The 25,482-nt window shown below is 43.8% G+C and overlaps 3 protein-coding genes across 3 annotated transcripts; 2 read left to right on the forward strand and 1 right to left on the reverse strand.

Annotated features, from left to right (window-relative positions):
* The first annotated feature begins 7,146 nt into the window (after positions 1-7,146).
* LOC133889214 (uncharacterized) lies at positions 7,147-7,826 on the forward strand. The gene is made up of 2 exons (XM_062329703.1): positions 7,147-7,537; positions 7,624-7,826. Exons 1-2 carry the CDS (start codon positions 7,336-7,338, stop codon positions 7,668-7,670), a joined length of 249 nt encoding a protein of 82 aa, XP_062185687.1. The 5' UTR covers positions 7,147-7,335; the 3' UTR covers positions 7,671-7,826.
* Positions 7,827-8,677: 851 nt separating this feature from the next.
* Positions 8,678-12,607, reverse strand: LOC133889290 (binding partner of ACD11 1-like). Its single transcript, XM_062329803.1, has 5 exons — positions 12,482-12,607; positions 10,415-10,527; positions 10,266-10,341; positions 9,758-9,841; positions 8,678-9,675 (listed from the first exon to the last, which is right to left on the reverse strand). Exons 1-5 carry the CDS (start codon positions 12,485-12,487, stop codon positions 9,010-9,012), a joined length of 945 nt encoding a protein of 314 aa, XP_062185787.1. The 5' UTR covers positions 12,488-12,607; the 3' UTR covers positions 8,678-9,009.
* Positions 12,608-22,082: 9,475 nt separating this feature from the next.
* On the forward strand, positions 22,083-25,250 carry LOC133887822 (oligopeptide transporter 4-like). The gene is made up of 7 exons (XM_062327807.1): positions 22,083-22,405; positions 22,520-22,777; positions 22,927-23,024; positions 23,162-23,725; positions 23,802-24,054; positions 24,138-24,320; positions 24,416-25,250. Exons 1-7 carry the CDS (start codon positions 22,175-22,177, stop codon positions 25,031-25,033), a joined length of 2,205 nt encoding a protein of 734 aa, XP_062183791.1. The 5' UTR covers positions 22,083-22,174; the 3' UTR covers positions 25,034-25,250.
* The last annotated feature ends 232 nt before the right edge of the window (positions 25,251-25,482 follow it).

The raw sequence follows: 25,482 nt of genomic DNA on the forward strand, positions 1-25,482 counted from the left end.
GAAATATTTGGGTCACACGGACCAAAACCAGAAACATAACCGGGATATTACACTCCCCCCTATAGGGCTGACGCACTCGGCAGCTTACCGTATACACGATAGACAAATACACACGATCTCCCCTCAGTGCTATGACTATATCATGTCCCCTCCACGAGCCGACACGTATGCACTCATGTAGCGAGAGTTAACTCTGATGCCATTTGTAACACCACACCTTTAAAATTCGCTTGCAATCCAGCCAACCTGTGAGGCAAACCTATATACGCATATCACATCTCTTACACTTTTGTCCTCACTTAGTGTAAAAGTATTACCCAGATATGCTATATTTGAAACGCGAAGGCTTATAAGCTGGTTCTAACCTATATGAACTATCAAGGTGATACTAAATCTATCACATCAAAATATTTGGATCATACAGGTTGAAATCTGAAACACTAATCGATCGAAATATTATATAAGTATTAGATAGAAAAGATAGACAATTAAGATAAACCGTGTGTGCACAAGATCACGTGGTTTTGTATCTCCTAATAAGGACGCATGAAGTGAGAGGCGGTGAAAAGGTCCCTTTTGAAGAGCAACATATTTTCCTGATTTCTGCATGAATTGAATGTCTGGTAAAATTCCTACTAAACTCCTTTGAAATTTCTACGATAACAATTGCACAAATCTTAAATCCATCCAAAAGCAATTATTTTCTTTTGCAGATTTTGAGCACCTGATATGTAGAGAGACATACTAAGGGCCTCAATGAATATCATGTTTTTTAATGATGATTACTATATTCGTTTTCATTTACTTATCAGTTTTTACTGTAGCAATTTTAATCATATGTTTTTTTCTATAAAAAGTTTATATCGTATCATTAGATTCGTCATGAAATGTACTTCATTAGTATTATATATATTTAAGTATTTGTAATTTTTTTTTAAATGAAGGTTAAAATTGTTACAATAAAAAATTAGTGACAAGTAAACAAAATGGAGATAGTATTTTTAAACTAATTTATTTGACATATATATAGTGTTGATCGCCATATACATACATTTGCGGATGCAGCATAGCATTTGAGGGGGAAAAATCACACAAACAATAATGTGGAACACCATATATTTGATATTTGGAAGAGAGGGAGAGGCAAGATGTGTAGCTCTAGGCTATCAATGGATTTCTAGTACAAAACAGAGAAGAAGATTATCTTATTGTAGTTACCGATGAGTGCACAAATGTGCTTAAAAATAAGTCGCTACATGACCCAAGAAGATGCAGCGCCGAAACAAAAGAGCCGGTACACTCAGCGCACGCTTTGCTTCTATAAAACACGAGCTATGACCGATGCACTTTGCTTTATGAAACAAATATTAACATGTTCAGTATGCTGTAGACCAAAGAGAGACACGATAAGACTCAATACATGAACCACATTTGCTCTCCTGCTGCACAATATGACCAACTTGTACAGAAGAATGATGCTGCCTTCAAAAAAAGGAAAAAAAAGGGAGGGAGCAGACGAAGATGAAACAGCGGGGGGATCCACAGAATTCAGCATCGATCACGATGCAGTGGTTGGTGCCGAGTGTTGAACTGCACACTGATAAACAAACACCGGCACCTTGACTCGCCATGAGCCCGCCCGTGCATGCGCACACGACCAAAACAGCTTTCAAAACCGCCTTTTGCGAACCCTTTTGCACAGCAAAATCTTCCAAAGCATCGCCACTATAATCTGCCGGTACTATTAAATGGCCGGCCCGTTCCGCTTGCCATTTCAACACGAGGCGTACGCGCGGCGCGCTGCAGGGTATCGATCACATCGAGCGAGCCTTTCTCCTGCCGGTCCAATTGATGCACGGAGCATGCAGCCATGCAGGGGCGGCAGGCACAGGAACGCGCACCGTCTTGGACCGCCACGCCACGCGTGCGCGCCGAACGTGAGAGGACGCCAGAAGCGATGGTTTTTTTTTCCGGCATCGCGCGCGGCGGTTGCGGGTGCGACGATCCACGGCTGATCCCCACCACGCCATTCGTTTGTCCGGCCACGGGAGCAGGCGCAGCATGCACGGGAAGGTACAAGCGCATCACGGCATCCGCAGGCTCCGGTGCGCCGCCTCCGGCACGTGTGCTACATTCTCTTGGCCTGCTGTTTTCCGACGGGTGAGGCCTGTACTTTGGCAGCGTGTTGCGTGTCCGAGGAAACGGGCGCACTCGATGCTTCCAGTCTCGGCAAGGTCTCGCAGCGGCGTCGCCCGTTCGCTCCGAGGCGTACGCACGTCGGTCACGGCCTGATCGTGCTGCGTCACGGATTCAACGGGGATGATCAGTCTATCAGCGGTGCACCGCACAGATCATCCGATGCGTCCAAACGCCAAAAGATGGCACACGGGCAGCCCAATGTCAGCGTCAGTCTGACCCCAGTTCTCAGGCCTCAGGAACGCCAAGAAAGGATTTTTGGGTACAACCATTTGGACCATCGCATTGGACACGTACCGGAGATTATTCGGAGCCGTTCATCAGAAAGGTTTTGTACTGTGTGCGCTGTGCAGCGAAGTGTATGTACTGTGTCTGATTGGGTACCCGGATAGATCTTGTGTATATGACCATATATGTAGGCTGAGAGAGTTAGGTTGAGCCGAGTGTTATTTGTTGAAAATAAGATTAGTTGATTGGTTGTATTTGTTTGAATAGATTGAGCTGATTTTTTAGTTGTATTTGTCTGGATAGATTTATGTATGAGTTGAGATTGTAACTGATTGTTCATATGCAGATGATTTTGTGACACTAATAAGTAGACTTTTCTTGCATGAGCGGGTTCAAACTACGGAGAGAAGCTGAATACTCTCGAGTTAGTTTACTGATACATTTTCAAACTAGAACAATATATGAGATTATAGATACATATCGAGCTAAATTACTCCCATATGAATAACTAATCAGACCAAGTGTCTGGTCACGGCATTGTCGATTGGATGTAAGTTCGCCTTCCTTATCTGCCTGTCAGTCATATAATCTACATGGCTTTGATGGCTCGCCCAATCCGTCGGCAGATGTGATCAAGCGGTCATTCTAAGGCTCGGTCGATTAAACTTCAAGGCATCATAACGGATTAATGAAAAATTCAAGTATCTGTACTGGAATACATCTATAACTAGAAATCTAAAGTGGTCAAATCTGCATTTGTTTCTCTGTATTTTGCCCCCTCAATGGAGCTAGGCCAATGGGGAAAAAAATAAAGAGAAGCAAGTTATGAAACACGCTAAGTACAGGTGTGTCAATCTTTTTATAGTATTGTAATAATATTTCTTATTTTTCATGAATATAGTACAACATGCTGGTGGTAGTATTTTTTTTAGATCACGACAACATCCAAAATGACAATTAATCACGACTAGACAAAGCTAGGACCTTTTCTTTTAGACCAAGGAAACATTTACTACTAAAAATCATCCAGTAAGACGTACCTATTTTCCTTCGTCCTTTTTCATTTCAAGTTTTTGGCTTTTTAAGGTCGCCGAGGCTAAAGCTTTGACTGTTACTACTTGTTATAATTTGGTATTAATATCTACTAGTAATATTATAATATCTTGACAATGAAACTCAGTATCTCCTAGCCAATATATACAGTTTTAAGATATTGGCAGACAAACTTTTAAAAGTTCGACGGCAAGGATTCCAAGAAATAAAACAAAAAAGAATGGACAGAGTATTATTCTCGCAAGAAAAAAAAGGTATATTTCATGCTTTCACTCTATATTGATTTCTGAATCTCGAGTTTCTTTTTTTTTTTGTAAACCATACAGATATAAATGTGGCATTTAATTGACAAAAATCCATTACCTACTTTTAAAGGAATTATGATACATCAACTAGCACAATAATCACCAGTACTTGTCTACCAAAGCCGATGTGTACTTGTTCACCAACATATTCGTCATATGCCCGGTGTCCCCGATTCATCCACCAATGAGTGCCTGAACAATGTTTGCTGATACACTCTTCCAGTCCAATTGGCTACAGAAATTCAGAACGGTTGCAACTGGCGCATCAGAAATTCAGAATAATTCTGAAGATCGAAGTGAGTGTGAAAGATCGCCGAGAGCTTTACAGCGGACGCTGACGAGCTGTCGGAAAGATTCCCCGCGAGACGGCGCGAGTGTACGTACACGTTGCCCGTCGCACGCGGCACGTCACGCGATCTGCAGCTTTGCGACCTAGCCACTCACTAGCTCTGCAACTAGCGCAACCATCTCCCACTCCGTGTAGAACCATACCGTCATTTTTCTTCTTCTTTAGGTTGGGCAAAAATAGAAAAATAGAAAATATATACTGATGTATTTATCAAAATAGATAGTATACTAATATATTTATAAATTTAGCCCTTGTATTCGGTACTCAAATACCGAAAAACAGATTTTAGAATCTCAAAAACTGAAAACAGGTCGTCCCCATCTTTTTCGGCAACTAAGATGCCGAATACGGCACTGATCACCGTATTCAGCAGCTCAGCTGTTGAAATCTCCGTGTATTCGGCAACTAAACTGTCGAATACGGTGAACAGTATCGTATTCAGCGTCTCAGCTGCTAAAAGCCATCGTGCCCTCGTGTCATCGTACATGCCAACGTTTATTTATTATCGTATGTAACCTCTATTGTTCACTTGATCATACATGCCAACAATAATTATACTTCGTAACTACTATTGTTTAATAAATTCGAATTTGTATGTTTGTAATGTTACTTCACAAAATTACACCTATAAATTTCCATCAAGTGAATAAAGAAATATGTGAAAAAATCTCTCCTCACTGCTAATTTAGCTAGCTACTAGTGGGCTGCAAAACTCGCATGCACCCAAAGCACGGACAACATGTGACTCGGCCGGGGTGATTCTGACAGCTCAGTTGTCGAATACGGTACTGTACATTGTATTCGACACCTCAATTGCCTAATACAATGAGCTTTCGGTAACTGAGGTGTCGAATATGACGAACAGTATCGTATTCGGCAACTGAGTTGCTGAAATCAGTGGGTCCGGACTGCTTTTGGATTTTGAGAACTGAAATCGGGTTTTTTTTAAGTGCTAAATACATGTATTTAGATTTATAAATACACCAATATATTATTTATTTTTTAAATACATTATGATATGTATTTTCCTATTTTTACCTTTAGGTTGTTGCGCTTTATCTGCACTGCCACGTCGTCGTCTACGTGCGTACGTCAGTCTCGGTGCTCGTTTCGTCCATGGCAGAGGAAGAAATGGAGGGCCCATTGCTGTACAAGTCTCTCGCCGACGAGACGAGTGACGACTACCGGTGTCAGGTGATCGGTGAAGTTGGAACGGTAATGGTTTGGTTGTGCTACTAATAAAATATACTACGAGCCAACCAGGTACCAGCCTCGATCTCGTCCAAGTGACAGGCGAAAACCTCGTCAGATCATGCTCCTTTCAAGAGAGGAAAAATGCTGCATCTTCGATTACGCAAGGTCTAGCCACTTTGTGCCGACAGTACGAGCTGTAAGGAGTGAGGATCCTAGAACTGAAAGCCTGAAACGAGCCTAATTTACTAAGATTTATATCCGCAGCAATCTTAATTTTCAAACTCGGCATGATCGACGATGGTAATGTCAATCAACGTGATGATTGATAATTGCTCCGATCAGAAGAAATGACGACTGGTAAATGGTGAAAGCTCTGGAGCAAATATAATAGGTGCCGTTGGTCATTGTTTTTCAACTGGTAAGTGCAAGTACTAGTAGTTTTCAGTTGAGATTAGGTAAGGGAGCTTTGGACTCGGCAGGATTAAACTAGTCTAAAGGGGCTTTCGTTGTTAGCGAATTCGGTGAGATTTTGTGTCCTCCACGAGTTTGTTGGATTGGACGCACCCCTGCGTGACACCCTGCTGCTGTAAGCCGCGCGTAACTCGGCGTCACCGCTCCCATGCTTCAGCTGAGAGAGTGCCTGCCCATCGCCATTCATCATGATGCTCAACCTGAAAGCTACATGACTTTATTTTTGCTGCAAAAGCAAATCTTTCTCTATTTTTTGAGGTAAAACTCTTCTTTTGGCAGATAGAAAAGAGGGTTCTCTCTCTCTGTTTTATTGTTTTATTATTTTTAGAGGAAGGGTTTTTTTAGAAGACGTACGGATGGGCTGAAATGAAAGGCCATGCGGCCCATGCTTCCGGAGCTGTTCTTTTCCCTTCAGCCCTTCTTTGAGCCGGACCTGTATTGAGCCTGCTGATCGGAAAGAAGGGAACGTATAAGCGAATTTCCCGTCTGTACAGCCCAGAATCGCATGACCGTATAGGTATGCGCGTACGGCCAAGATAACCATTTAACGTTTCACATGTTTTTTTCCATTTCTAGATGTTCTACTCGACTACTTTCCAGTTCCGATTCCTCTTCGCTGTGGTTCGGTTGTATGAACTCACAAGTCAAAAGATGAAGTAACAGCATCTCTTCATCAATCAGCCACGTAACCGAATGTTACGAATCAACGCAGACGATGCACGTGAAGAATCCGTCCATCTCTTCAGCCGCCGGCGACGGAGATACTTGTGGCCAACCGGCTGCTCCGGCACGCGATCTGATGCCGTGCCGCACCGCGAAGCCCCTTTATGAGCTCGCGACTTCTGATACCGGTCAAATGCAGTAGCAAGCTACGCATTTTTTTTTTAAAGCTGCGCTGCAGCCGCAGCTCTCGCTCCACGTCGCCACCAGCCATACACGTAGTATCTTCACGCAGAGAAAGTCGCCGTGCTGTTCCTTTCACCTGCATGCTGATGACTCGAATTGCCTGCATCGCAAGGGTTGTGTTAAAGCTAGCTTGTCTCACGTTGGAAATGCTGGCCACTGCTGCAGAACAGCTAGCTCTGAACAATATCAGTACTTGGTCACTTGCGCCAGTACAGGTTTGTGGTTAGTAAGTTGGTTTCTTTTGGTCTTTGCTTCAGAAAATGAAAGGCCAAAAGGGGTTTTCAGATAAACTTCTGCCCATATACTCAAAGCATCAACCTGTTGTTAACCGAAGCAAAGCGAGGTAGTAGTAGTAGTATCGAAAAGCAAAGTGAGGCACGTGAGGCAATGCGTGAAAATAAGAACAGCATAAAGGGAAAAAAAAAGCTGTCTTTGATAGTACTTACTACTCGATGGGCATATATATCATACAGCAATACACAATTGTAGTGCTAACGTACACACACTTGCGCATCACCGGCCGGGCAGATACCTTTCCTGTCTCGTAGTCAAGCCAAGGCTTATTCAGGACAGCTGCGCCTCCTGGCTGTTGCACAAGCTGGTTTTTTTGGCGCCACCTCCCGTGATACCGGAATGCAGAGGCAGCTGAGCGTCTCGGCGATGCCCAAGCTCGCGGTGGAGGAAGGGGACGACGACGACGACGTGGAGGCGAAGCCCGAGAAGGCGCCAGCCCCGCGGTCGTCCGGGAAGGCGCGCTCCGTGCACCTCATCCCGCTGCTCACCGTGCTGTGCTTCCTCCTCCTCTTCCTATGCTCCCACGACCCCTCTCCTTCTGGTACGTTCATGTATGTATGTTTTACACGAACTTCACGCGTATTTACGTTTGATCTCTGCTTACCGTATTTGGTTTTTCTTCTTCAGAAATGTCGAGCTTTGGAAAGAAGGTTGGGAAGTCCAGGTTGCTCTGATGATCCTGTGAAGAACTGAATAAGTGACGCACCAGAAAACAATTATGATATATTTTTTCGGATTTACTACATTTCAATCGACTGAAATTTGAGCTTTGTTTCACTAAACGCGATGTCCATCCGAGCATCCGATCGTGTATCTGTCTTTTGATCTGTATCCAGAAAATTGTATATATTTTTACTATAGAAAAATATTATTTACTTGTGAATCAGTTTTTGTCAACCGTTAGATCTTCATCCAATGGTTGTTGTTGAGTGAAGCATATACTTGTTTTCACTCGATTGAATATTAGCAACTCCCATATTTTTTTTCCATTTTTGATTTTGTTTCATTCCGATTGTGTATCTTGATCTTAAACATATACGGAGCATAAAAGCGACGGCGTGTGGAGCTTATAGCTGCCATAAAAGCATGCAAAACACACTAGCAGTACCTGAAGTTCAGAACTCTGGTCGTCTGACCACATTGGTTTTCTTTGCATTCGTTGCCCCTTGCTCATTACATGAACCGAACTTCTGAACGCAGGAAGAACGCATCGATAATTTAGTGACGATATATGTGACGATATATGCGGTCAGCAGCTGCACCCATCATCTAATCACCCTGATCTTTGCAAGCTTCGGTGTCTATACTGCAGGGTGGCACGGAGGCCCAACTCCCCTGCCTTGTATTTTCAGGGGGGCACTTATCCTCGTTCCTAAATATGCAGAACAACGACCACACCAATCTTATCTTTGAGCTGAGCACGAATAGGATGGACTGATCCTTTTTGGCAAGAAGAAACAGCTTGACGGCACTCCTCAGCACACAGACAACTACCAAATTTCAGAAAATGAACATCCGTAGAGAATTCATGCACACCTTCCAGGCTCAGTACAAGAACTTGAAACTCCATTACCCCTTCCCGGTTTCTGTGACTCTGGCTACAAAATAATCGATTGAAGGACTACACGAGTCCTGTCACCACCAGAAAAACTAACGTACCAACAGAACCCAGTCAGGTTCCAGAAAAACTGCTACTTCATAAGCGCATATGGTTACAGCCTCCGTGATAATACTCTCGTGAATAGCAGCAATAATCTCTCTCAAACAAAATCAAGTACATCTGAAAACAAAAAATCACGAACAACAGCAAAAAGAACTACGTTTCATGTCCCCACTGCAGGATAATAATGATGAATCGATAAAAGTACTGGGTACAAATTGCAAACTCTTTTAGGTCCCAATAAATTTCAACCTTCAAAGAGGTTTCAATCAGAAGATGGCAACCACAACAGTGCAAAATGAGTTCAACAGACATCTCATGTCTATTTACACGCATGTATGAAGCAAAACATATCATAGTATCAATCCCTGCGCAGGTTCAGGCTTTTTAGGAGCATCAGCAGGTGGAGGCGCCTTGCTTGTCTCCTCATCTGTAACGGGGACTGTCGCCGTTGTAGGGATGGGAATATCTTCAGGGGTTCCGGAGACATGTATATTTGCGAATTCACCGTCCAAATCATTGTGTGCTGCAGGGGCTTCTGAGATGTTAGCCTGTGCAGACCCAATCTCAACATTCTTGTGCTCCTGCTCAGCTGCTATTTTCTCATTAGCCTTTGCACCGACATCTTTTGTGGCATTGGTGACCTTACTGAACGCATCGGTTACCCATGCTGCTCCGGTAAGGACATACCTGTTCTTCATGATGGCAGATCCAGCAGTCGAGACACTCTGTTCAGCAGCTGCCAATGCTGACTTTGTCTTCTCTGAGACTTGGTATTTCTGATCCATTTCCTTCATTTTATCATTTACAGCTGAAGTACCAACACTGATCTTCTCACTTAAACCAATTCTCTTGTCAAAGGAAGATACTCTAGCAGTTGCAGTTGATGTAAGCTGATGCTTGTCATCCAAAGCTTTTGCTTTGTCCAGTGCATCCCTACCAAGGATAAATCCCTTTGCCAGCATGGTCCCAACAATGTCCTCGGCCTTTTGAAGGGCAGAAGGTTTTGCGTCTTTGGGCTGGGGGTGAAAAAACAATGTTACAAAATTGCACAACAACTATAATAATATCATGCAGTAAATAGTATGCCTGTAATCATACCTCTAGAGCAGCTAAAACAGAAGCTGGTAGCTCATAATCAGTGGTGGGCGTGACAATGACAGCCATATCAACTATTGTGGCCCCCTGTGATAACAATCAAAGTATACATTAGGATATGCTAGAATTTGTCTGACATAACATATTTGCAAACAATTGTTTCATTGCCATCCAAAGACAGCTTGGTTTTCGTGCTATAGCTAAGAGCTCAAGGTAGACACAATGTTGAAAATCAGTTGGAACAATGGATAATGTTAAAGGCAACATATACTAAGCAAGCAAGGATGATCACTTGAAACAATCAATAAAAGAGCGTTCCGAATATTTTTTGGCTGGGAGTTCAGAAAATTACGGCAAGAAATTACAGGACACCAGATTGATAATATTCGGATGATCAACCTCTTTTAAGTAAGATAACAAATGAATACCATATTTTCATAATAATACAACCAGCAAATCATCAATCCATGTAAAATACACAAATTTCAGATACTTGAGACAGAAGAAGTACCGTGAGAAGCATAGCCGTCTCAGCTCCTTGATTGTCTTTAAAAGTAATGTAGGCAACTTGAGAGAGCTCATCGCCACTGCAAAACACTAAATGGTTAATGCAATTCATAGCACAGGGTGGAAAATAGGCATCATGGACATGGTACTAACCTTTGCATTTCAACATGCACAATGTCACCAGAAAAGGAAAAGAATTCCTTTATATCACGCTGTGCTGCTTTCAGTGACACATTGCTCACCTTGACTATACTAAGTGTGCTTGCCTACAAAAAGTGAATGGCAGAAAAGGAACATCTAATCAGCAATATTATGGATGGTATGGTGCCATAGCGAATAAGTGAATAATCCACCCCAATAGACACTTCTTCAGTACTTATAGGAAAGAAAACAAAAATGGAGTAATCCATTGGACATTAGTACAGATACATTAAGATAACACATAACCTCGTAAAGAAGTAAAAACTTCGTCATATACTATAAAGTTTGATCATGCAACTCTGCTTCATGCATAAAAAATTGTCATAGCAAATTATATCCTGCCAGTTGGCTACAAGCCTACAACTATAGTTGCTACATGGATCTGCTAACTAATGCCGTGCAACCTCAATTTACAGACAGGACGTTGGCATCTATGTTCCATGGCGTAATTAGGCCTTCTTCTCAAGAATACCTAAGAGTAGTGTTACCTGGACACCCGTGTCCAAATTTATTTGCCAAATCGGACACCCGAATCCAAGTTGGATTCCGACACCCGTGTCGGATTCCGAGTTATATTTCGCGTGTCCAAATTTTATTTGCTAAATCGGACACCCGAGTCCGAGTCGGATTTTAACACCCATGTCCGTGTCCAGGTAACACTTCCTAGGAGAGAACTAGCTACCTTCGTATTAAGAAGAAGAAGGCACCAAAATTCGAGCCAAAGAGGAGACAAACCTGGGTGGTGAAGCTATACATCCACACTGCCCACCAACTGAAACTTAGTTCCAAGTAACTGAGACCTTCGTCCCAGTCTTTTAACAACCATTTTTTTTAGGCAATGTTGACCATGATTTGTCTATATCGAATGGTTAAAAACAGTCGGATATAACCCTACACCTTATCCATCATGGCCACCCTTTTAATTCTGATGTTAATATCTATTTTTAAAAAAATTTCCGTTAGCTAAGATAAAAGGTCACTTCATTGAAAGGTTTTCATGATTAAACCGTGCCTATCAGCATGTTTAACATCTAGAGAAAACGACAAGTATCCAATTTACATGCAGATAAATTTGCACCAGCACACATCATTGAGTCTTTTTTCTTTTGTCGCGACATGCATTAAACGTACCTACTAAACTTACTAGACAGTACGATATGCCAATAATCAATTAAACATCAATGTTGCACCACATATGAACGTAGTTGGAAACTTGGCAGAGTTCTTTTCCCAACTTTGCTTAAAAGGCCATAACCATTTAATAGAATACAGCCCATACAGAGGTGAAAAGCGATAGTCACCACAGATTGTTTTCTTTCTTACATTCTTGAGGAACAACTTACAATGCATAGAATACAAGTAAGGAAATGGGAGTCAGAACACCTTTTTCCCCTAAACCCTTGAGCATAAGCAAGTAGACATAAACAGAGAATAGGCCCGAAATATCAAGTAAGCATACAAGGTAGGTTAATCAGGCCCTCCAGACAATAATATGAACCAAGCACTTCAAATCATCAACAAAGAGCTACTCATGGCTCACAAACACAGCACCTCGGTAGCAACAACGAATGAACTATCCTCGAAAATACTTTTTTCCCTTCAAGTCTTGAGCACCCTGATAACAGTCCACAGGGACTGGATAGCAGATTAGCTGCTGCGGTCATCGCTCAGCAACCTCAAAGATACAATGCCAACTAAAATGGCACGAGATTTGACTAAACCCTACACCATCCCACATTTCATTTCTATTCCCGCAAATGCGCCAGTTTCCACATTTCTTCTCCCTTATCTTTGCTGGGACAGCTTGAACAGGTGCGGTTAGCGCAAGATCTATCGAAATCAAAACCCAACATAAGTATAATTGTATAAACACCCACATATGGCTCTGAAACGAAATCAAAACCGGCGAATAAATTGCCCCCGGATCGATAAAAAAAGGCACAACATACAAGCTCGCAAAAGAGGCCAATAATCAACAGGAGCAGGGAAAGGAAAGGGCAAGGGAGATTCAGTGCTCACCGCCATGGCTGCCGCGACGCGACGCGGAGATCTCGAACCCTAAACCGCTGACTCGAATCGTGAAACGGGAAAGAAAAACGGATCAGCCGCGTCCAGTGGCGCGGGGTTTATAGGCGGAGGCGGAGCACGCGGCGCGGCGGTGCCATCGATACGACGTGAGGGCGGTGACGTGGCGACGCGTGGGGCACGCCGACCGGGATCTGGGCCCCACTAACTTTCGGCTTTTACTTTGGGTCCGGTCCGGTCCATGCACTCCTCCGATCTGGCTCTCCACGAATCCGAGGTGGCCGCAACAACCGGGTCGGGTCCTTTCCTTTTGTTCAGGCAGATCCGCCCCGTTAGTGCGTGCATCAGATGGGCCTGGGACTATCAAAGCATTACGGGCTGGTGTCTGGTAAGTAACTGTGGACTACGAGGCCCAGCAAAAGTTGGTAACTTGGTAGGACTAGTAACTGATATATATAGTATTGAACGTTTAGGTATATAAGGTAAATAATATATAATTAAGTGTATTTTTAAAATATATGAAAGATAAGTATTGAATATATAGGTACGTAAGTCAAATAATAGCTGATTAAATGTATTTTTAAATGAGAAACGACTTTATACGGTGATCGTTTGATCAATTTGAGTGAAAAAAAATATAAGAGTAAAAAAAATATATCAATTTTTTTACCGAAATAATACCACATAGATTCTTTTATATATATATAGGAATATCATATGGATTGGTGGTACAGGCAGAAATTGAGGGGATATAAAATGCTGAGACAGATTAGCATTTGAAACGTTAACACCGTGCCTGATTGCCTGAAAGCTCTGGCACGTCGGGATTGCTCATTCGTTTTAAGTTCTGTATCTACCACGGTTTGTGTTGTTGATTGGTTTTGCTCATCTACCATCTGTAATCTGTAATACGCCATGTGTATAAAGAAGCTAAATGAACATAATCTGAAACAAAAACACCTTCTTTGTACCAAAGATCAACCTAAGAGTTTTATAAATTCTAGCATCATTTTTTCCCCTCCCAAACAACGACCGGGAACTTTTTTCAGATGTGGTTTTTATCACTTGCTGAGAGTGGGTGTCATTTGCACATAAAAATCCCCTCTTTAGTTCAATTCTCTATCGTTTTTTCATCCTTGCGGACAGGTGCTTTATACGTGACAGACACCACACCTATGCCGACAGGGTATTATTTTTACAATTTCTTGAAAGTGTATAATATTTTTGCAATTTTCTATTAAATTAATATTATCTCTACTACTTAAAAAATATGAATTGGTTCCTAAAAACTTCTCACACCCTCCCTTGTCGCGTGACCATATCCTGCCCTGGCCTCCCCCACCCTGTGTAATAAAAGACAAAAAAAACTAGCTTCCCACCCTAACTCCCTCATACCTAATAAAATCCAGAAAAACCAGTCTCCCATCTTATCCTTCCCACCCAACCCTAGTCCATCAGATCAATCCACTAACTCGCATTCTCTCGTCGTCGACGTCCTGCTCCCCGATTCGAGAGAGAGGAGACAACATCGCTCTCGCTCCACCCCAAATCCACCCACCACCATCCCACACGCCCAACCAAAAAGAGAGAGAGGAGACATGAGAGAGGTGGGTCGGCACAATCCGCTCGTGCTTCGTGTCGCCTGCCCCGTCGATGTTCGCTTGGTCAGATCGATCCATTCCCACACCTGCAAGATCGGTTTCTACGAGTATGATGTCATAAGTACCTTGCTTCTCGACTGCTACATGAGGTATGGGATGATGGCCGCCACGCGCAAGGTGTTCAACGGTTTGACTGAGAGGAAGTGGTCTCCTGGACCACGCTAGTGTCAAGGCACACAAGAGTCGGGAAGGTTGGGGATGCGATCGTGCTGTTTGAGAGGATGCCTGAGAGGGATGTGGCTGCGTGGAATGCAATCATTGCGGGTTGCGTGTAGAACGGGTTCTGTGTGGAGGTGGTGAGGATTTTGGGGGAGGATGGTACTCGATGGGTTTCGACCAAATGCAACCATAGTTTCCTGTGTTCTATCTACGTGTGGGTATCTTGGGATGTTGAAGATCGGAAAGGTGATCCATGGTTATGCGTGGAGGAATCACTACTGCATATTTTTCTCATTGAATATTATTACTTTTCTACTGAAATTTGTTGGCAATGCGTTTGATGAATTGACCATGTGGAAGAATCTCTTGGGGTCAAGTGTTACATGTTGTATTTCATTTTGTGGATCGTGCAAGTTTTAGGTCATTTTTTACCCGGTGGAGGCGGTGTGTATGAATAGGATGTTGGAGAAGGCTGCATCAAATCATTCAATGCACTGCATAATATTTTTGGTGTCAAATATGCTTCTTTGCGCTTCTGTTTCAACAGTAATTGTTATGTCTACTAACGACCCGTGATGAGTAGAGTGAAATTTCTTCTTGTAGGACATTGGACGTGCATGATTTAGGCATACAGATTGGCTATGTTAGCCTGGTACCTTTTGTGCGGTAGGACTTTACACTATAAGTTAACTCTTTTCTGACACTTTTATTATGCATGTATCATATATTGGAGTAAGTCCTTTGAAACACAACAATGTTATGAACTCATAATGCCACATCTTTGTTTAGATTATTCCGGTTATGAGTTTGAGGTTAGTGTTTTCTTATTAAGATCACACAATCTTGCATATCACCACAAGTATTCAAAATTCAGTACGAGCAAGAAGACTAGGTGATTGTGCAGGATTTGAAACTATGATGAAGATGAGTTAACATAATGAGTACACAAAGAAGATAAAATAAAAGCACCAGAGAAGTAGCAGAGGATGTGCTTAAGGCTTTTAGCATTTGTTTTGGATAGTGGTCCGTTCATTCTTAGTCAAGATACCGGTATTTCTTATATGGTTGATATTTCTCTTCTCAATAATGAAACCATACTTTATCAAGAAAAGAGTATTTCTATTTGTGCTAAATTTTTTTTGTGTTTTTGTTGACATGTAGATGCCTAGACGGGCCAAGAAATGATAGCAGGAGCACAAGTTATAGCCACAAAACGGTGATGGGAGGCCCATAGTGCTGATGGAGACCCGAATAAAGGTGATGGTGGAGCGTGGTGTGCACAGGGTGCATGGGGACGGGGTTTAGGTGAAATTGGGATTGGGGTCACGATCATACAAGAGATTCAGTTTTAATGAATATTTAAGGGCCTAATATTGTCTCTAATTTTATATTTTGTTAACTTTGTTTAAGGAATAAAATATATATTGAATGTGAGATAGGAGCCGTTGTAAGACACGGACATTCAACTAGTTTACAAAAACTCTCCCTCAGCCTCGGTCGGGTAGACGGAGTGGAGTGGCCCTCTGAACGCTGAGCGCCGCAACATCATAGTAGTCGTGTCCCGTGCACAGGCTGCTCCTTGATTCATAGGTAGCCATGGAGATCGGGACGAAGTGACGCGTTCTGCTACACATGGGAACTGGAAACCGTGTCGGTGCATGGTCTAGCTTTGACACTGTCTCTGTGCAGAGGCAGAGCAAACAGCAAAACATGGAAGTCAATGGCGCAGACGTAGCAACGGCTTCACTGCCTGTGTCCATCCGTGCCCACGTGTGATGCCATCCCGTTTGTCCTCTCCATGGCCTAGGCCATCTTAATTTTCAGCCTACGGAGGAGGCAAACGGGATGGTTTCCACGTGTGCAGGAACACTGATGGGCACAGACAAAGGAGACAGTGAAGCTGCGCCCACCTGTGGCACCGTAGTTATGATAATTACCAGATGGAAATCAACTTGGTGCTCCCATAATTATGATAATTACCAGATGGAAATCAATTTGGCGCTCTCATAATTATGATAGTACTATCTGGATCAATTTATCTGGCCATAATTACAATAATAATTTAGTATCTTTACTATTTAAAAAATTTCTAATGAGCCTCATGTATATACACCCACCTAAATCCTCTGCCCCCAACCCCTCTACGCGCAAGAGGGCGTGCGCCTCCAATCGGCTAACGGTTGTCGCTACCGCCATCCACCTCTCCTTCTCCTTCCTAGACCTATGTAACAATCTGAGTTTTAGTATTTTAGAAAAAATAGTAAAATTCACATCAAATTAAAACTTTTTCTAATTATTAAAGTAGTATAAAATTAGGAAAATATATATTTGATGTATATATACTCGTATGTATATATTCAAATACATTATTTTGGCTAAGTATTTCAAAGATCACTAAATTAATTTCTAAATTAATCGTTGCAATAAATTGAGCATATGCATTTTTATTTATTGCTTTTATGGTTCTTGTGTGACGTTTTGAATTTGACTGTCTCTCAAATTCGAATATGTTTTAATTCCTTCCGGTAATTTCCTAATCCTAATCAATATGTAAAAAATGATCTTCCAATCCAACTCAAACATTCTTTTTGAATCAATCTCGAATCCAAATCTTAAATTCAAATACTTATTTAATCTGAAATATCTCAAAGTCAGTCTCATTCAAATCATCATCAAATTCGTATCCGAATGCAATTCAAATCATTCGAGTTATATTCAAATGCTTCCAATTTAATTGTTTCGCCATCTCAATTCAATTCGAATTCTCGTTCCAAAGTCATTCAATCTCTAATTCAAATCCTTGTTCTAAATCAATTCAAATCCTATATGAATCGCCACCCAATCAATTCCAATTCAAGTTATTTAATTTGAAAACCAGTTTCAAATTTGAATACTCTCAAATTGAATCATCATACAATCCAATTCAAATTCAAATACCTTTATTCGAATCATCACACATTCCATTTGCAATTCAAATATACTCATTCAATCATTATACATTCAATTTCAAACTCAGTTACATACATTTGAAATTGCCATCTATTTTACTCTCTCTCTCTCTCTCTCTCTCCCTTAAAGATCTCTCTCTGTTCTCTCTGCTCCTCACTCTCTCTGTTCTCTCTGTTCCTCACTCTCTCACCCACACAGCAGCAGCCCACTGCCGCCATCGCCCCATGTGCCTCCCTCTCGTCTGATCTTTACACCAAGTGGCAAAAACCAATTTCTCCTTCTCCTCCCTCTTGTTTCACCTGCAAGCATCCTCCACACCATACATACACACAAGCATACAACACACACATGTAGCAGCTCAAACATAACACACACACACATGCATACAACCTTATGCATCTACTCAACCCCCTTTAAGTAGTATTGGGAGTTGTTGAGTATATTCCATACCTAGTCTTGTTGCTTTGAGATTATTGAGATAGAGATCAACCTCAACTCAGATGAAGTTAAAGAGAAAAAGTTTAAGGTTGCGCCCGCACCTGAGTTGCCTGTGACATTGGGTTGCGCTGTTGTTTTGCTCCGCTCCGCTCTAGGCTCTTCTGTCTAGCTGGTCTGTTGTATATCCTTGTCTACAAGACCATCTTTATCTTTTTTAGATAATTATTTTACTCTATTTCATTTGAAGTATGTATTTAATATCATTCTAGAGAATTTTGTACCTATCAGCTACTTGATCTAGGGACTTATACAGGAGGCACAGGGGAACCCGAGGTTAGGGTCCTGATACCTCTGGCCCCATCGCCAATGGAGTTGTCGCCGGAGTGGCCTGCTCAACACCGTCGAAGGCATCGATGCTGTGTGCACCATGATCGTCGTGTGCCTCCTCATGGACTACGTCGATTCCTTCGCAACCCCACTATATCTTGTGACAATTGCGGTGTCCAGAGCTCACAACCGTCACTCCTGGCCCACCACCGCCACGTGCCCCGCCGACCGCTAGATACTCTGCCACCTCCAACAGATCGTCACGTGCTGGAATCCACTGGTGGCATCGCTGTCACATGCTGGCCTCCACCCGTGTTACCTCCTCATACGACCGCCTCTTGCCTCGGAGCCATGGCCTTCCATGTCCTCGGCGGCACGCGTGAGAGCCCTGCCGCTTCCAATAGTAGCGAGGCCGACGGGCTCGCCCACTTCGTCGTCGATAAGCACAACAATCGCAAGGTGAGTGGTCTTTGCACTTCCCTTCCCTTTGGTAGATTCTGCCCTTTCTCTCTTACCTTCAATTCACAATTCAAAGTCTAACCCTGCAACGGTAGGCATCGATAGTTGTGAGGTTAGAGGGTTCCTTGTAGCAGGGGAAATGGCGGCCATGACAAAGTACAACTGGAGCAACCTGGCGGTGAAGCGGATCCTGCAGGAGGTCAAGGAGATGCAGTTCAACCCCTCCCCCGACTTCATGGCCCTCCCCCTTGAGGTCCCAATCCCATCCCCATCCGTTACCTTTACCGCAAGATTTGCCCAATCTGAAATTAGCCAGGTCTTAATTGAACTCAGTTGAGCAGGACATCTTCAAGTGGCAATCTTCTATCCCGAGGCCACGAGAGAGCAAGTTCAAGGGCGGAATCTACCACGGTAGTATCCAGTTGCCCTTAGACTATCCATTCAAGCTTCCATACTTCATGCTGCTCACGGTCTGCAATCTAAGTGTTCTAATTTTGCTCTGTAAGTTCTGCATCCTGTTTGTGAGTTGTTGCTAATCTTGCTATGTTTTTTTTAATCTATGTGTTGCAGCCAAGTGGACAATTTAAGATCCAGAAGAAGATATATTTGAGCATATCTAATTACCAACCTGAGCATTGGCAGCTATGATGGAGTGGTGAGTAGCCTTATGCGATTTGTTTGTAAATGACTACTGAAGTGCCCATGGTAGGTTCTCTAGAGGACACCTCTAATAAGCTGACAACCACCATTATTCATAGTCCATGTTGATATGGTCTTGTGGGTTATACGAGCATTGTGCAAAAGAAAATGTCTTATTTCATTTTTGGTCCTTGTAATTCCCATGGGGGCAAGTACTTACCCTATGGTTGGGCCAAAAGTAATAATGTATTTCTTCTCGTGATTATTAAGATGGATATGAGTAGTAGAATTTGGTCTACTAGCGAGTAGGGAAGTTTTTACTGCTTTTTTGTGTGGAAAGTCTTCAATGCCGTTACGTGAGAGGCATCAACCATAGATCTGTGTCTCAACACTACAATTGATTCTTGTTAGTATTGCTTTTCTTTGGTCATGTATGCATTTGAACACCTTTTCAATGTTGCTAGGTATGTATAGTAGGTATATGTTATGATAATCTTGCGTACTACAAATCTTTTGTACATATAAGTTATAACAAGGTCAGAAATAACAATACATTTTTCTGCTTTTTCATATGTTGGCACCATCTTTTCATAGTGTACATACATATGTTATATACACTAATGCAAGCATGGTGCAAAAGGAAATGATTCTTTGGTTCTTTTAGGAATAGTCGTGTGGCAGGTATTTATCCCCATGACCAAGCCGAAGGAGCAACATGTACTTTCTATGCATTTTATGTCTGCTTTTAGTTGGGAATCAAATGCATGTTGGAGTATGCTGTAAATTCATTAAATTAGTAGTACGAACCTATTTATACAAGGGCTCTTGATTTTTGACATTTGGTTTTCAATCGAAGAATGTGGCAGCGGATATATTTTAATGGAATTATGTTTGCAAATCAATAGATTGTTTATCATTATGAGATTGCTTTCTGGTTGGCCGATGTTGATCTTTTCTTTTTTCATGTATGGGGTTTTTTCATTCATGATCTTTATATGGGCCTTCGATCATAGTGACTGAATTGCCACAATAGTTTCTAATTGGGGTTTAAAGCATATTTACATCATTACGTGCATCAAAAGGTAGTTTTAATCACTGTTTCTATTGCCAAATCTGTAACTTATAGTGGTTTCCTACTAATTCATTTCCCGGCATAGTTGAACTTTTGATTACTGCATGTAGATATTCCTATCAAGAGGAAGATTGAGAAGAAGAGAGAACTCGTTTGTACAACCAGTCCCATCTTTTGTGGTGTCCAAGAAGGATAAGATGGCAAACAAGAAGGAGTTGCAGGAGACACATGAAGAGATATTGCAAAGCCACTAAAAATGTCATGTCCGTTTTTGCCATTGTGATGTTAGCTTTTTCAATGAAGTGGTCATGAGATAAGGCTGGTCCTATGGAGGGATCACACATCGAGTTTGACACTGAATAGGTCCAATTGCTTGCCAAAATGGAACCAATTATTGCCGGTCCAGTTGCTTTGCCAAAAGGAAATAGTTCTATTGTCGGGACTTTGGTGAAGCTCTATGAATGTTTGTGATAACTCTATCATTCTATTCCTCCAAGTGACCTTATGTACATATGACAGCTTGGCCTCTCCCTATGGTTTTGCTGTAGGTGCATGAATGAGCTCCTTTTTCTTGCCATGCTAGAGTTTTTTATGCTAAATGACAATGTAAAACAGCTTTTGGTTTCTCGCAAAAAATAAATAAAAATGAAGCAACTTTTTTTGATCTCCATGCTGGAGGACCGGTGGCAAAGGAGTCTAAATCTATTGTGCCTTCCATAGGCCAAAAAAGAGAAAGAGCCTGGGGTATGAGATGGTTCTTAGTTATATCCCTTTTGTTTCTTTCCCGTGATTCTATACCGTCATGGGATGAATTATATGGCCAATTTGTTATGTTATCCTAGCTCCAGTGTGCACTATGGAGCCATGATTATGCTGCCCTTGTGCTCGCAGGCGTATGTTCGCACCCAATCGTGACCATTCGCACCCTCCTATCTCCCATTTTTGATGAGGCACAAGCACGCAGGAACCATGAAAGATATGCAAGGTGGGGGACAATGTTTGTTCTCTAAGTTCGAAATAAAAGGGTTGTATACTCAGCCAACCAATGAAAATGTTTTACCAACGAAAATGATGTCGGTTATTGGCTTAAGCAAACTAATAATATAGTGTCAAGTTGGATTACGGAGTTTAGGTATGTCAGCCTATCATAGTAGTGCTTGATCATTATCTTCTATTCTTGTAGCTTAGATGGTATCGGACCTTCTTCAGGAGACACAAATAAGATAGGATCTGAAGATCTGAGCAGTGGAGCTTCAGTGCTGCTCATGAATTTCTCTAAATTTTAACTTGCTTGCACTTTTTCTCTAGGACATGAAGCTTTCATCCAATTATTTCGTACCACACAAGTTATATAGCTCAGTTGAAACAATGCTATAGTGGCAAAATAGGCTCAGATGAATCAATCATCACTAGTTAGAAAATGGCTCCAAGTGTAAAAAAAAAAATTCTGCTGCAAAATCGAATGGTTCTAATGTAAAATTGTAATCCTTGAACTGGTTTACTGTTTAGGAGTAACATGTTGTGAATATGCTTAATTTAATATTTATTTGTAATCAATCATGTTTAGGTGAAATAATTTAGACTATTGCTATGTTGCATGTTATTTTTTATTGTCTTCCTATTTTATAAGCATAGTTTTTCTTCTTATTTCATATCATTGCAACCATACCAAACACGTTAAATAAAGACATAGCAATGCACGACACGGTACTAGTAATTGGGGAAATTAATAGTACAGCCGTGCACTCGCATGGTCCTGGGCGTCCCTGCATGCCTAGCCATTGGCCAAGATACTCCTTTTGACCCAAGCTTCTCTCATCTCTAACGAAACAGACAAACAGCCAGTCAACCACCCAAACGGATCTTAGTCGCTTCCAGCCGGGATATATTTTATACCGCGCCGTCCGACGCCCCCGCACCCCTAAACCTCAACAGATCTGAAGAAGCAGGCTAGGCCAGGGTTGGAGTTGGAGGCGCCAAGCGATGGAGATAGAGCATCCCGGCCGCACGGCGGCCGTCGACGAGGACGACGAGGACGTGTCGCCGGTGGAGCAGGTCCGGCTGACCGTGCCGACGACCGACGACCCGACGCTGCCGGTGTGGACGTTCCGCATGTGGACCATCGGCGTCGTCTCCTGCGCGCTCCTCTCCTTCTTCAACCAGTTCTTCGCCTACCGCAGCGAGCCCATCATCATCAGCCAGATCACCGTCCAGGTCCGTGCCTGCCCGATCGAACAACCAGATAACCTTTTTCCCTGCGAGGTCTCGGCTTGTTTCTGACGCGCGCACGTGCTTGCCTGCATGCATGCATGCCACTGATTCGTGCAGGTGGCAGCGCTGCCGGTAGGGCACTTCATGGCGCGGGTGCTGCCGGACAGGAAGTTCACGGTGCTCGGCAGGGAGTGGTCGATGAACCCGGGGCCCTTCAACGTGAAGGAGCACGTACTGATATGCGTCTTCGCCAACGCCGGCACCGCGTTCGGCAACGGCGGCGCCTACGCCATCGGCATCATCACCATCATCAAGGCGTTCTACAGGAGGAACATCTCCTTCTTCACCAGCCTGCTCCTCATCATAACGACCCAGGTGATTGCGACAAGCTAAGCATTGTAGCACACGTTGACACACGCATCACACTTTTTGAAGATATGACCCTTTTTGTTTAGCCGATCACTTTCACATAGTACCGTTTTGGGGTAGTTGTGCGTGACGTTGATTTCCATGTGTGTACGTAGGTGTTGGGGTACGGATGGGCAGGGCTTATGAGGAGGTATGTGATCGAACCGGCGCAAATGTGGTGGCCACAGAGTTTGGTGCAGGTGTCTCTCCTGAGGTGAGCAGAGCACTCATCAACCGTACGTCAAGTTCATTAGTCGAGCAAAAGATATAGAGATATGTACGGAAAGCGAAGTAAATTACTACATGATTAGCGGACTCGTGCTTTGGAACACTGACAAATTACGCATGCAGTGCGTTGCACGAGAAGGAGAAGCGCCGGATGACGCGCGGCAAGTTCTTCCTGATCGCGCTCATCTGCAGCTTCACGTGGTACACCGTCCCGGGCTACCTCTTCCCGACCATCACCGCCGTCTCGTGGGTGTGCTGGGCGTTCCCCAAGTCGATCACCATGCAGCAGATCGGCTCCGGCATGAACGGCCTCGGCCTCGGCGCCTTCACCCTCGACTGGTCTGTCGTCGCCTCCTTCCTGCAAAGCCCCCTCGTGTCGCCCTTCTTCGCCATTGTCAACGTCTCCGTCGGCTTCGTCCTCCTCGTCTACATCATAGTGCCCGTGACCTACTGGGCGTTCAACCTCTACAGCGCCAGCACGTTCCCCATCTTCTCCACCGACCTGTTCACGGGCGCCGGCCAGATGTACAACATCTCCGCCATCGTCAACGACAGGTTCGAGATCGACATGGACGCCTACGCCCAGCAAGGGAAGATCCACCTCAGCTTGTTCTTCGCCATATCTTATGGCCTGGGCTTCGCCACCATCGCCGCCACATTGTCGCATGTCGCCCTTTTCTATGGAAAGTACGTGCATACACACGCTCGCCTCTGTTCATGATCATTGTGTTAAGTGGTTTAACTGGGTGTTTTGTTTCTGCAGGGAGATGTACCAGAGGTTCCGGGAGTCGTACAAGGGAAAGCTGGACGTGCACACGAGGATGATGAGGAGGTACGACGACATACCCAACTGGTGGTTCTACGCCCTGCTCGCGGTGACCATGGCAGTGGCCCTGGTGCTCTGCACCGTGTTCAAGAACGAGGTGCAGCTGCCGTGGTGGGGTCTCCTCTTCGCCTGCGCCATTGCCTTCATCTTCACGCTCCCCATCAGTGTCATTACCGCTACCACAAACATGGTGCGTACGTACCTACTGCATGCCTCAATTCAACGACATGGTTCCGAAAGTTCCAGTCGTATGTTTAACTGTGGAGTTTGCAGACACCGGGGCTGAACATCATTACGGAGTATTGCTTGGGACTGATCATGCCGGGGAAGCCCATCGCCAACGTGTGCTTCAAGGTCTACGGCTACATGAGCATGAACCAGTCCGTCTCATTCCTTAATGACTTCAAACTTGGCCACTACATGAAGGTCCCGCCGAGATCCATGTTCCTAGTTCAGGTAACACGCATCCAGAGAATTAATCTTGCTGTCTCCTGATCGAGGCCAGCTGATGTTGGATCAAACAAATTGATGTTTGAAAATTAATCCTTTAGCTCATCGGGACGGTTGTCGCGTCAACGGTGAACACAATAGTGGCGTGGTGGCTGCTGACGACCGTGCCGCACATCTGCGAGAAGAACCTCCTACCGGAGGGGAGCCCGTGGACGTGCCCCGGCGACCACGTCTTCTTCGACGCGTCCGTCATCTGGGGCCTGGTCGGCCCGCGCCGCATCTTTGGGCCGCTCGGCTACTACAACGCGCTCAACTGGTTCTTCCTGGGCGGCCTGATCGGCCCGGTGTTCGTGTGGCTCCTGGCCAGGGCGCTGCCCCAGCACGAGCGGTGGATCAGCCTCGTCAACCTGCCGGTGCTCCTGGGTGCCACGGGGAACATGCCGCCGGCGTCCACGCTCAACTTCACGGCGTGGTGCTTCGTGGGCACGGTGTTCAACTTCTTCGTGTTCCGGTACCGCAAGGGGTGGTGGAAGCGGTACAACTACGTGCTGTCGGCGGCCATGGACGCCGGCGTGGCCATCATGGGGGTGGTCATCTACTTCGCGCTGGGCATGGGGGGGCACCAGCTCGATTGGTGGGGGTCCAAGGGCGAGCACTGCGACCTCGCCACCTGCCCCACGGCCAGGGGCGTGCAGGTGGACGGGTGCCCCGTCCTCTGATGATCAAACCAAGAAGCACCTTCCTAGGGGTGTAGATTTATGTAGCTTTTGTGAAACCAGTTGGCCAGTTCGAAGAGCTCTGATATGGTTGTTTAGGCAGAAGGAGGTCTGGATGATTGCTGTTTAGTTTTTTTTAGGGAAATTGCTGTTTAGTGATTGTTACCGCTCGTGTTATGTATATATAGATTGCGAAATGACACTGGGTTTACCACGCAAATGCTCTATGATAAGTTTGGTAGTCACAGTATTTTGTACGGTCTTTGTTAAAAAAGTAATGTTACGCTTGTTAAGCTGGTAGGAAAGCAACAATATGTATCTTAGCCATTTTTTATTGTTCTTCTGTATTTGTTTTGGCTAGTTTTTTCATATATTATTTATCTCCAGCCTGCATGGAGATGCAGCGTGAAGCTAAACTATGCATGATTAATTAAAGAGTCTGTCTATATTTT

The sequence above is a fragment of the Phragmites australis genome, chromosome 13 (assembly GCF_958298935.1).
Source record: "Phragmites australis chromosome 13, lpPhrAust1.1, whole genome shotgun sequence".
NCBI lineage: Eukaryota > Viridiplantae > Streptophyta > Magnoliopsida > Poales > Poaceae > Phragmites > Phragmites australis.